Source organism: Poromitra crassiceps, assembly GCF_964638095.1.
Source record: "Poromitra crassiceps genome assembly, chromosome: 4".
Taxonomy (NCBI): Eukaryota; Metazoa; Chordata; class Actinopteri; order Beryciformes; family Melamphaidae; genus Poromitra; species Poromitra crassiceps.
In genome coordinates this window covers 293485-307092 of record NC_139626.1, presented here as the reverse complement: position 1 = coordinate 307092, position 13608 = coordinate 293485, and the positions used below count along the sequence as shown (strand labels likewise).

The 13608-nt window shown below is 45.0% G+C and overlaps 1 protein-coding gene across 1 annotated transcript in view; it reads right to left on the bottom strand.

The window, feature by feature from the left end:
• Positions 1 to 2565: 2565 nt before the first annotated feature.
• The window catches only part of LOC310774953 (tudor domain-containing protein 1-like), a gene marked incomplete at both ends in the record, with an annotated part of 63285 nt that continues 52242 nt past the window's right edge, over positions 2566 to 13608 (bottom strand). The window contains 6 exons of the mRNA XM_083635043.1: positions 2566 to 2688; positions 2846 to 2914; positions 5644 to 5736; positions 5822 to 5911; positions 6016 to 6093; positions 6196 to 6350. Of these exons, the coding sequence (XP_083491169.1) occupies positions 2566 to 2688; positions 2846 to 2914; positions 5644 to 5736; positions 5822 to 5911; positions 6016 to 6093; positions 6196 to 6350 (608 nt within the window). The remainder of the gene's footprint in view (positions 2689 to 2845; positions 2915 to 5643; positions 5737 to 5821; positions 5912 to 6015; positions 6094 to 6195; positions 6351 to 13608) is intronic.

Below are 13608 nucleotides of genomic sequence, written 5' to 3'. Positions count from 1 at the left end.
TATGTGCTTTGATTTTATCAAATGTAACTCAATTTGTAACTTGAGTTACTTGACAAAGTAACTGGTATAATATTACTGAAATCCTATAAGTAATAAGTTATATTACTGAGTTACTGCTAAAAGTAATATATTACATGTAATATGTTACTTTTGTAATGAGTTACCCCCCCAACACTGGTTGCCAGCCGCTTCTTGTCACCTGACAGCAGGGAGCTTCACTGGCAGGACGTAGCACGTGGGAGGATCACGCTATTAAGTCCAAGAAATTGTGTGCTCAACTCAGTGTTAAATACTTTGAGTGCCGGCCCAACAAAACATGAAAAGTCAAATGGAAGTGGCAGAACTCACAGCTTCAAGTCTACACCGAGGAAGGCCACAGGCTGAAACGCGTCTGTTTTGTTTACTGCTCTATGTGGATTTAAAGCTTTTTGTGAAACTTCACCTGTGAGTGCTGCCAGTTCCATTTGACTTTTCAGGATCACGCTATTCCCACCAGTTCCCTTCTGCTTTGAACATGTGCTCTGACCAACCAGGACCAGGACAAATACCCATAATCCGGCTTCGAACCCACGGACACAGCCAATCGTGCCTTTATGGACGCCCGACCAAGCTGGGGGCAACATGCGACCCTCGTGTTGGTAACAATGTTAACTTTTAATTCAAATAAAGAACACGAAAATCTCTGACGCATCACCGACACCTACCCACCCACCACCGCAGAGATCCCGGTTCAATTCTTACTTCCGGCTCAGACGTTCCCGACAGACACAATTGGCCGTGTCTGCGGGTGGGAAGCCATTGGGGTGTGAGTCCTGGTCGCTGCACTTGGCGCCTCCTCTAGTCGGTCGGGGCTAGCCTGTTCGGGGGGAGGGGAACTGGGGGGAATAGCGTGATCTTCCCATGCGCCTCACTGTCAGGTGAAAAGAAGCGGCTGGCAACTGCGCATGTGTCGGAGGAAGCGTGTGCTACTCTACAACTCTCCCAAGATCAGCAGAGGTGGTGGATCAACTGACAGACAGCAGAGTTCCAGGGCGGTCAGGTCTTTACTCGCTGTGTCCCACAGCAGGATAAAGTGGTGTCACGCCCCCTCTCATCTGACACCCACAGGCAGTGTGCAGACAGATTGAAAAACTTTCCATCTCTGTTCAGACAAGATCTGCCCATGGTGCTGGCCTCACTGGGACCTCTGTCTTGACCTATACCTCAGGCAAATGTTGTCTTGTCAGAAGTGCTCCCCCATCCCTCCCAGTGTCCCTGTATCGTTATACATTGACTTCAACTCTATGTACTGAATTGCTTTTATGCAATTGTTGATGTGCAGAATCAGTGCAATTGTTTGTCTAGTATCTGTTAATTATTTGACTCACTCTATCGTTCGTGAATACGTTGTCAATCTAGATAATTTCTGTCATGATAAGCACATTTGAAGACATTTTTCAAACACAGGAGAGAAAGAGATGCAGAATGAGAGAGAGACACACACACAGAGAGAGAGATTACTCCTTTAAAAAGTAATACAATTACTTCACTTATTACTGTACTTGGTATCAAAAGTAATTAGCTATGTTACTCGTTACATTACTATTGCTTTTGCTCAGGGGCGTGCAGAGACCCTTAGAGGGGCAGGGTCTCACGCTGGATAAAGTGGTGTCACCCCGCCTCTCATCTGACGTCCACAGGCAGTGTGCAGACAACTATCTAGACATGATTGAAAAACTTTCCATCTCTGTTCAGACAAAGATCTGCCCATGGTGCTGGCCTCACTGGGACCTCTGTCTTCTTGACCCTACCTCAGGCACCCACCACTGATTACCGGCAACCAATCAGGAGGTCAAAGGTCACAGCACCAACAGATGGAACAGATATGCAACGGTCGCTGAAACACGTCCTTTGATGTACTGACCCAGTGGTAACTAGAACGACCGCACCTCACATATATGCCTCCACCAACAAGTGAGCAGTCGACATCCATGTCTGTCCAGACTTTGATGTTTGAGCAAAATGTGAAGAAATTCCGCAACATGTTAATGAGCGAGAAAATGGCGTTCGTTAGGTCAGTGACCTTGAACTTTGACCACCAAAATGTAATCAGTTCATCCTGGAGTCCAAGTGGACGTTTGAGGCAAATTTGATGAAATTCCTCAAGATGTTTAATAAACAACAAACAATGTTGCAGAGATATTGCGTTAATGAGCTTGAAAATGTGTTCGAGAGGTCACAGTGAGCTTGACCTTTGATAACCAAAATCTAATCAGTTCATCCTTCAGTCCAAGTTGACGTTTGAGCCAAATTGGAAGAAATTCCGTCAAGGCGTTCCTGAGATATCGCATTCACGAACATCGGACGGACAACGCAAAACCATAACTAGAGATGCATGTGCACCATCAATTCAACAATAGTGAAATATTCATTGTTGTGTGAACTACATATGCCCCAATTAAACAATGTATTGTAGAGCATGTCATAACCACCCATTGAAACACATATGACAAACATAACAGACACCCACCCAACAGAGCTCGTCCCTATGCCACAGTAAGATGAACAGTATGACATGACCGGGGATCATGAGTAACACAGTGAGGACGCCCTGTTTCTGCTCACCTCTCTGACCTCCGTCACATAGGTGGCGCTCTCATGCTCTGCCCTCTCCAACTCAGACTCCAAGTGCTGCTTGTCTCTTCTCAACTATGGAGCACAACAGAGATTCAGAGATGCACACTTATGAGATGTACACATGTTCCAATTAAAAAAATAAATAGCTGCAATGATAAAATTAATAACTATTATTATTCTAAATCAAGATATGAGAGTGTAAGTCTTAGAAGAAGTGCGTTTCACTGACGTTTTCCAAGTCTGCTCCATCACTTAGTCTCTCAATCTCCTGCTCCAGTGCTGTAACTTTCAGGTTCATCTAGGATAATAATAATACATTTTATTTATAGAGCACTTTTCAGGGTACTCAAGACACTTTACATATAACATATTTACATATATCTATCATAGGAAATAACATACACACTAAAAACACAACATGCAACAATCACACTAAAAGCAGTTCTGAAAAGGTGAGTTTTGATTAGTGATTTGAACATGGACGGCTGTGTGCAGTCTCAGTGTTTTTTGTGCATGTTTTTAGCGGGGGGTTCCTATCCGGAGGAAACCCCAGGGGAGCACGGGGAGAACATGCAAACTCCGCACAGAAAGGCCCTTTTGAAGAGCCCATCTGGGCAGTAGGCACTGAGGACTCGGGGATGGAGACACACCCTCAGCGCCCACAGCGTCCCAGGCGGGAATCGAACACAGGACCTTCTTGCTGTGAGGCGACAGCGCTACCACTGCACCACCATGCCCCCCGTGTGTTTGGGGAGTTCCAGAGAGAGGGGGCAACTACGTAGAATTCTCTGGGCATCCAAGGTCCGGCGCTTGGTCCTGAGTGTGGTGGAGACAGACTTGGCATCATAGCGGCAGTGAGTTCTGGAGGTACTGGAGTTTATTTTGGACATAAAGAATGCTGTTGCAGTAGTCAATTGTGAATGTGATGAGACCATGGATCAGCGTTTCGGCAGCAGAGGAGGAGAGTGATGGGCGGAGACTAGCCAGCTATGTTTTTTTAGGTGGAAAAAGGCAGTTCTGTTGATTTGTTTTACGTGGTGTTTGAAGGAGAGGATTCTGTCGAAGAAGACTCACGCCGGGATTCCACTGAGTGCATTTGCGTTGCGTTGCGGCTGTGCTCCGGTTTTGCTCCGTGCTCCGCCAACACTCAACGGCTGCGTGCAGAGCACGTCACGTCACGGCTCCGCTCCGCCAGACAGCTGGAGTGACGAGACCGACAAGTTCTCGCGGTGAAATTGCGCGAGACACTTTGTATGTGGGATAAATACAACAACAAACAGGCAGAAGATCATTGTTCCCAACTGGAGAAGCAGAGGAGGGGTGGACTTGCTTGGTGTTGTCCTTGTTTGTTTGTTTGTTTATTTATTTAAGAAAAGGGACAATGCACATTAATTAGCATGAGCACGTGAGTCCATCATGTAAATGTGCCAGATTTAGCCATACAGGCTAATTTTCATCTGCAGTCCCTGGCAGGTTGATGTTATATGTGAAACATTAACAAACACATGCAATAGTACAGAAGACATAAGTAGACAAAAGCATATAAAAGAAGAAAAGCACAAGCACATTAATAGCATATAAAAAGAACATGCATGAGCACATATAAAAAAGAAAATGCAAGATTACATTAGCATATTCTATACAATACATGCCAGAGCAACAGCACATAAGCACATAAAAACAGACAAAAGCATATAAGCACAATTATGCAGCCCCTGGTTTACTGTAAAGCACGGACAAAAGCACAGACAAAACCGCATGCCGTACAAAGCAGACAAACAATGACAAACAACGAGAAATGCTATCCTGGAGTATGGATGCATGTTTGATTGTTCAATAGACAATGTTTTATGGAGTTGGAGAAGGAGTTGAAAGATGTGATGAAAGATTGTTTAGAAAAAGAAGGTTGCGCTTCAACAATGGGTTTCTCAGTGGAGTGCCAAACCCAAAATCCAAAATCTGTTCAAAAAAGGCTGAAAGGGTAGCACATCTCAGTTTTCAAAGTCAAGGAGGACAAAATACTCACATTTCACTTGATTTATTGGCTCACATCACACAAAAACAAAACGCTTACGCGTTTCGGCAAAGAGCCTTCTTCAGAGCGTTGTGATGAAAGATGTTTCTCAGTTCTACGGGTATAGTGTTCCAGGTATGTGCTGCTCTGTAGGAGAAGGCTGACTGGCCAAAGCTACAGTACTTCTCCTATGTGGAATTTTACAGTCTCCTCTGGTAGAGGCTCTGGTAGATGAATTTTGAATTTGTGAAAAGGATGTGTCGTGTCATATATTATTTTGTGGTTTTCCACTTCAATGATTAACTTTTCCTCATACATGTTTGTCCTCTGGCTTGATATTGAATGCTGTAAGCACCTCTAGACCTGTTGACTCCAGGCCTAGCTCCGCCCAACTTGCTGCGGCTTTGCTCCGACATCCGTGAAAAATAGAAGCCTTGCGTATCTGCTTCGGAGCTCCGAATCGTCGGAGCTGGGACGGAGTAGACACGCAACGCAGCGGAGTAGGTCGGAGTTGACACATTGATTAGAGTGGAAACGTATCGGCTCCGAAGCCGTACCGCAGCGCAGACGGAGCGAACTCAGTGGAATTTGGCCGTCAGCGGTTGTGGATGTGTTGACCAAGCACGAGCCCTGGGGGATGTCTTGGGACAGAGGAGCGGTGCAGTTGTTGATTTTGATGAACTGTGGTCTGTTTGTGAGATACAGTATGACCTTAGCCAGGAGAGGGCAGTACCAGTGATGTTGAGGGAGGATTCAAGGCCGTAGAGGATAATGATGTGGTGACGGGTTGATGGTGTCAAAAGCTGCAGTGAGGTCGAGGAGGATGGATTGAAATGGTTGGAACAGGTCGTTGGACATGAGGTGGGCTTTGAGTTGGGAGGCGACATGTTCCAGTATTTAGGACAAAGAAGAATGATGCAACGAAAAGGGCACAAGATGCAATGATTTATACACCTACAGTGATTTGGTATTCAGTGTGGGAGTCGTTTTGCAGCTTAACCTGAATGCAATACCTCTTTCAGCTCTCCCTGCGATACGTCCAGCTTCACCTTCCAGCGAGACGCCTCCTGCTCCACACTGCTCTGGAGGCGCTGCAGCATGCCCTCCTGTGGACACGGCAGGTATGACAGCTTAGTTCCACAAACATTACCACCACACAACCATGAACTTGACACAAAAACCTCATCTCACCGTCTCTGCCAAAACCTTCTTGTATGTCTCACAGTCTTTCTGCATAATCCTTTGGGTTTCCTCTGACTCCTTCAGCTTCGCAGCCAGTCCCTGATAAGAGAAAAGTATGGTAGTGTGGTAAATCCATGGTGAGTCTACCTTCGCCCTAAATCTCAGTAGCAGAGGAATAACGATCAAGTTTCCACTTTAATTACCTCAGAGTCCCCTGATGCAGGGGTGGAACTGGACTGTGCTACTGCCGCCTCAAACCTGTGTAGCCATTCCTTATGGTTCTGTTAGACAGGAAAGGTGAAGAGACACATCAGTGGAACAGGGACAAGAGCAGCACCAGAGGGAAGGAGTAATGAGGGTACCGCTTAGAAGAGCAAATATACCTGCTCATTGGGTAGAGGCACATGGGGCAGAAGTCTGTGCAGAACATCTCGACACTCAGCCTGGAATGACTCCAGTGTCGTCTGGTTTTCCTGCACGGTGATGGGAGGGGGCAGAGTGGCGGGGGAAAAGGAGAGTAGAGGAGATTGAACACTGGCTGTACGAATGAGGACAACGTGTAGTGGTCATCTGAGCAGACATGACCAGAATCTGGCTCTCCCTCTCTCTACGCTCCATTATCCCAATCTGAAATGATAGCATCAGGGCTTTAGGATGCATTCTCACTCCCAAATACCCTATACCAGGGGATCCCAAATTGAAGCATGGCGGTGGCCCACTTTGAAATCTGAAAATCTTCCAGTGCCCACTGCCCACCCAACCCTTTAATCACAACTCTGATCAACACACGCAACTAACAGGATGTATCTCCCTATGTATTTTTTTTATTTAATTAACAGAGCATGTGAATTTGGGCATACGGAGAATTAATAATCCATCCACACACAAAAAATGTAGGCAAAATATCCAAAAGCCAGATTGCCAACATGCCCCTTAGTAATCAGATATATTTGCGTGCATAGGGGTTAAAGTGGGATTTGGCAGGTGATTTTGAAAAGAAAATGCAGAAGCATTTCACTTCCTACCACCCTCCAAACAATGCACTGCACGTTTCTTTGCTTTTAGCTAGATTGAATTCAAATTAGCCTGACATGGTTTGAAAGCTGGCAGGCTGGGGGTACATCACCCAAATATGCCTTATTAATCACGTTGGTAATGTTTGTTACAATAGTGTTAGCTCAAATGCTAATGTTAAACAGTATGTGGATGGAGAATGCTAACACCATTTGCACCATGTTCCAGAATGTATAGAAAATAACCGATTATAGTTTGTTGGTGTATTATTCAAGTTTTCTAGTAGGGGTGCACGATATATCATTATATCATAGCGGTATCAGCCGATGATAGTCATTTTTTAACACATTGGCATCAGTCCGATGCTGCAATGTTAATATCTGTTTGTTATCGGTATCAGCCAAAATGTTCACATTGAGAGGAAACAATGTGGTAAATCTATCATTTATGGGCTTTTACAAATGTTTTGGAAATAAGGAAATGTATTACTTTTGCAAATTCAGTGTTTACATGTGTTTTTCACTATGTACACATTTTATTATCGTAGAAATATATGTGTGTGTGTGTGTGTGTTTATAGAGATCATATCGACATCTGTAACTATCGGTTATTGGCCATAACAGCAATGTTAATATTGGTTATCGTATCGGCCAACATTTTCATATCGGTGCATCCCTACTTTCTAGTCAAGTACGGTCCATTTGGTAGATTGTATTTGTCCAAAAACATTTGCCTAAAAAAAGACAAAGAAAGAAAGACTAGAACGACCGCAACGCGGACTTATGCCTCCGCATTAGTTAATTCTGGAGTCCAAATCGCCATTTGAGGCAAATTGGAAGAGATTCCGTCAAGGCGCTCCTGTGATGTTGCGTTACAGAGCTTGGAAATTGGGTGTGTGAGAGGTCACAGTGAGCTTGAACTTTGACCACCAAAATGTAATCAGTTCATCCTTGAGTCCAAGTCGATGTTTGAGACAAGTTTGATTAAATTCCGTCAAGGCATTCCTGAGATATCGCGTTAACAAGCTTGAAAATGGCGTTCGAGAGCTCACCTTGACCTTTGACCTTTGACCACCAAAATGTAATCAGATCATCCTTGGGCCTAAGTGAATGTTTAAGGGGAATCTGATGAAATTTTGTCAAGTTGTTCCTCAGATATGGCGTTAACAAGCTTGAAAATGGCGTTCGAGAGGTCACAGTGACCTTGACCTTTGACCTTGGACCACCAAAATCTAATCAGATCATCCTTGGGCCTAAGTGAATGTTTAAGGCGAATCTGATGAAATTTTGTCAAGTTGTTCCTCAGATATCGCGTTAACAAGCTTGAAAATGGCGTTCGAGAGGTCACAGTGACCTTGACCTTTGACCTTGGACCACCAAAATCTAATCAGATCATCCTTGGGCCTAAGTGAATGTTTAAGGCGAATCTGATGAAATTTTGTCAAGTTGTTCCTCAGATATCGCGTTAACAAGCTTGAAAATGGCGTTCGAGAGGTCAGTGAGCTTGACCTTTGACCTTGGACCACCAAAATCTAATCAGATCATCCTTGGGCCTAAGTGAATGTTTAAGGCGAATCTGATGAAATTTTGTCAAGTTGTTCCTCAGATATCGCGTTAACAAGCTTGAAAATGGCGTTCGAGAGGTCACAGTGACCTTGACCTTTGACCATCAAAATCTAATCAGATCATCCTTGGGCCTAAGTGAATGTTTAAGGCGAATCTGATGAAATTTCGTCAAGTTGTTCCTCAGATATCGCGTTAACAAGCTTGAAAATGGCGTTCGAGAGGTCACAGTGACCTTGACCTTTGACCTTGGACCACCAAAATCTAATCAGATCATCCTTGGGCCTAAGTGAATGTTTAAGGCGAATCTGATGAAATTCCATCAAGGCGTTCCTCAGATATCGCGTTAACAAGCTTGAAAATGGCGTTCGAGAGGTCACAGTGACCTTGACCTTTGACCTTGGACCACCAAAATCTAATCAGATCATCCTTGGGCCTAAGTGAATGTTTAAGGCGAATCTGATGAAATTCCATCAAGGCGTTCCTCAGATATCGCGTTAACAAGCTTGAAAATGGCATTCGAGAGGTCACAGTGACCTTGAACTTTGACCTTGGACCACCAAAATCTAATCAGATCATCCTTGGGCCTAAGTGAATGTTTAAGGCGAATCTGATGAAATTCCATCAAGGCGTTCCTCAGATATGGCGTTAACAAACATCCGTACGGACGGACGGACGGCCGGCCGTACGTACGTACGTACGGACGGACAACCCGGATCCATAATGCCTTCGGCCTGGCTTCGCCGGCGGAGGCATAATAAAAATGAAAAAAAGGGAGATTTTGAGTGCTAGATTTTGCCATTGCACTTGCACTGGGTGAGAGAGATCTGTCCACCAATGGGACCTGACCCATTCTGCAACATGTCTCCAGATATGAGTTAGACAGTATTGTGTGTACAATGATTTAATGAGACACAAATGAGACAGAAGTGCTAATAAACATTTATGCTGCGTTCCATTTAAACCCATGTGTATCTACGTAACCACGTGTATCCCCCATGAGGGGGATACACGGTTCATCCTGTCCCTGCCCCGGCTTCTACCCCTGAAGAGGATAAGAGAAGGAGAAAGGAGGGTGGGAGAAGTCAGAAGCTTATGTTATTTATTCGGGGGAAGGCCATGTCAGGGGCCCCAATCATAAGGGGGATGAGTCAATTTCCGAACCCTCCGATTATAAGTGGTATTACTATAAAAAAGATTATTACAAAAGCGTGTGCAGTAACAATGACGTTGTAGATTTGATCGTCTCCTAGAAGAGCTCCGGGTTGGCTTAGTTCTGCTCGGATTAAAAGGCTTAGGGCGGTGCCGACTATTCCGGCTCAGGCACCGAATACTAGATATAGGGTACCAATGTCTTTGTGGTTGGTTGAGAAAAATCAGCGGGTGATTGCCACAGGTAAGGTGGCCGAGTAAAGCGGTGGATTGTAGCCCCATAGACAGAGGTTTAAGCCCTCTCCTTATCAAGTCTTGGGGTGTTAACACGTTAGATTGCAAATCTAAAAACGCAGACTAGGCGTCTGCCGGGACTTACATTAACCGCCCGTGGCGGCGGAAGATAGATGAATGCTCGCTGGTTAGGGCGCTTAGCTGTTAACTAAGAGTTTGTAGGATCGAGGCCTTCTCATCTAGTAAGGCTTTAGCTTAATTAAAGTGTCTGTTTTGCATATAGCTTTCTCCTCACTGCCGTCCAATGAGGTATATAATATGGTGGTGATGCATCGGGCAACGTTCCGTTCCATAGCGATGTTTCCTGTGTGGTTGTGGAGTAAAAGGTGCTGTGCTACTCAGGCATGGCTAATGGATTTGTGAATGCTTGAGCACTGAGATACAAGGTGGGGAGCAGGCTTCTAGCATGAGACAGCGCCTTGGAGTGAGTGTGCAACAGCAAAAATGGGAAATCTTTAGAATTTCTTCCAAATACTTAACATCGCATGGTCTATATTGGATTTTCTTTTTTTTAGTTCTGACGATTTTAACCATTCCGATAAGTCCATCCACTTACACTGCCCACTGACACGAGGCTTAGCAGCCAGTAAATCATCAGTAGCCATGACTGCAAACATGGCCAGTACTTAGGCAGATGCAGCTGTTTTGGTAAGAGACAGAAATATATGTATTGATACCAAAAATGTCATTTGTATTGTTATTGTGAAACCTGCTCAATACTTATACTGTGGATTAACTCATTGAGTGCCAATGACGACTTTAGTCGTCAATTCGGATAGTAACGTTGAGTGCCAATGACGACTAAAGTCGTCAATTGCGTTTTTTGACGGTGGGACGTGGATCAAAGCCAGATCCATCTCCTGTAAAATTTTGGGGCATGTTGAATGTGTATAACCTATTTTACCGACCCATTAGGTGGCGACAGTGCTCTCCAGATTAGAGAAAGTTGAGGAAAAAAAAGCAGAAAAAGCCCTGTGATCAAAGAGAAACCGATGCATGAGCCAGACCGGCACAGATTGCTCTGGCTGCCTGGAGCCAACGTTAGCTGCGAACAGCAGTCAATCCGCTCCCACAAATGTCTCTGTCTCTGCTGCATAGCTTCTCCACACGATTAGCCGCCAGAAAATAAAACCAAAGCCAATGGTTTGGCTTATACAGTGTCGCGCTGGGAGCCGGCGCACAAGGCTGAGTGCTCCGAAAATAGACTGGGTGCAGCGCACTTTGAAACGCGCAGCAGAAAGCCTATAATCGGACGCAGCTTCATCCCAGCTCACAACCGAAACCCCAGAAACGCAGACGAACGCGAGCCCCATCCAGACTCCCCCGACGAGCGGCCGCCATCTGAACGTGGATCCGTGAGGCAGCAGAGCCTGCCATAGCAGGAGGCAGAGACTCGCCTGACACACGCAGCAGCCAGCACAGCGAGCAGAGCCACCAGAGACACTCCCACGGAGGAGGAGTTTGGAGTTGAGGGGGGTGTGGGTGCTGTTTATTGAAGGAAATTACTGTTCAGATGTTTCAGGTCAGAAAATATTAGTTTCAGAGTCAGTGATTTGCTTGAAATGCTTCATTTCACAAAAGGCTCAATATCTCAGCTCCTAGATGGAAACGCCTTTTTTTTTGCTGTTTTTGACCTATCTTCTCCGGCTGATAACTAAAGAACGGAAAATTATATCAATAAACTTTTTTTTGCTGCTGATACAATAGAGTCTCATCGTTCTTTGTGCGTGTTCGGTGTTTACATAGTAATATCACACAATATTCTGTGGGCCTCGAGAAATCACTGAAAACGCTCTGAAACTCTGGCACTGGGAGCGTCCGTTCTCCAAAAGTGGCTGGCACTCAATGAGTTAAGTGGAGCGTGGGGATGTCTCACTGCTACTGTCCGGTAATAGACCAGTCAGCTTAAGGTTAAGAGTAGGATTTGAGGCGCATTTACTGCCAAGTATTTTTTTGTGCCGAACAAAAACATAAAAATGTTGCCCTAATGATCTATAAAAGAAATTATGCATTTGTCGAGTGCCTATTAGTACAGTAGAAGAACATTGTAGACAGAGTTCACTTTTTCACTGGCTGAATATACTCTGCCCATCTACATCTACAGTATGGTAAGCTCAGCCCAGCACTCTGGACAGAGGTAATAATGGACCTGCACACCTGCTTCATTGATAGCTCATTCACTGGTTTCCCCCATTGCTCTTCACATCTGTGTGTGATCATTCCTCATGGCAACGAGATGCTCTTGTGCCATGGCTCTATCAGATAACACCTGCGTGTTCCAGTGCTGAGCCTGCACTGTTCTGTTCCCTCTGGTGTTCACGCTGGTGTTTGGGCAGAGTGTGAGACTTCATGACTGAGTATCAGAGAGGTGGTGCGTGTCACTCTGTGTCTGCTGTGTCTATTCACAAAAGAGTTGCCTCGGGGCCTATCGAGTTGTCCTACCATCATATGACCACTTGTTTCAAACCTCGGGAGGAACAGCTGATTCCGGCTGGGTCACAATCGTAACACAAGGGTACAATACAAGCTTAGTTGCTTAATACAATATATTAAGGCAGGCCTAACGGGGGGTTGGGGGGGGGGGGGGGTGGATGGCCGACTGCTAAATCGACTTTCTAAAGCTCATTGAACAGTGAAATTGAAAATTGTGAAGTGTGACAAAACTGTAAGGAGTGTGGTATCCTCCATGTTTTCAGCCTGCTGTGCAAACTACAAACTACCAGTGGAAAAATGTGCTTGTCTCCACTATTCAGCGAACAAGTGATTAGATCTGCAATAACAAGAGTTGAGTGTGCAAAGACCTTGAACGTTCTGCTCCTAGCTTCGAGAAAAACTTCTTCTAAGGTACAGACCGCTGTGCATATCTTATTTTAGCTGCGTAGTCAAAAAGTATTTCTTATCACCAGGGGCCGGTTGCACCAAGTGGTCTTAACTATGCCTGGTCGTAACTCCTACGTCGGTCTTAGTTAAGACCAGTCTTTAGAGTGGATTTACGCCTGTTGCACCAACACGGCTTACGTCTGGTCTTAACTACGCTAGTCGTAGCAATGCGCGTTCATGTGAATTGTCGGGGAATGCGCTCTGATTGGCCCACAAATGTGCCTCGCGCCCTGCTATTTCACTGACCCCCGTGAAAATAACTTGCTTTGTTTTTTTACAGTGGCCACTACTGTATGTGCATCACTACACTACACTCCTCCCACCCTCCCTCGCTCCGGGGGAAAAATGGCGGCGATTGAGCCAGACAGACAGTCTGAATGAAATTGAATGTAACGTTCCCAATTCTATGTATTAAATTCTAAAAGAATTAACAGCAACATTTGGGAAGGCTAAGCCACACAACTAGTTAGTTATAATCTTAACATCGTGCTTCAAAAGACGGAGAACTGGCTGTGTTACGACGATGACGGTAAGGAGTCAAAAAGGTCTCCGCGGAGATCTCTGTTACAGGCAGGCTCTACGCCTCCTCCTGACCAGGCATAGGAGTTACGCCTGGGCATAGTGAAAATAAGGCTTAAGCCGTCTTGGTGCAATCGGCGTAGCTGTTAGGTCGTAAAGTTACGACCAACTTAGCTTAAGACCAGTGTAAGACCAGTTGGTGCAACCGGCCCCAGATGAATACAATGCAAACGTATTTGTGAGCCAATGATTCTGACTACATATGCTGTATACATATAAATATACATACAGTATACTGCAGCTGCAAATATAAGAGAAATGTATATTGTTTCAACTGTAATGGCAAAATAAATGAAATGCCTTGTTGATCCATCA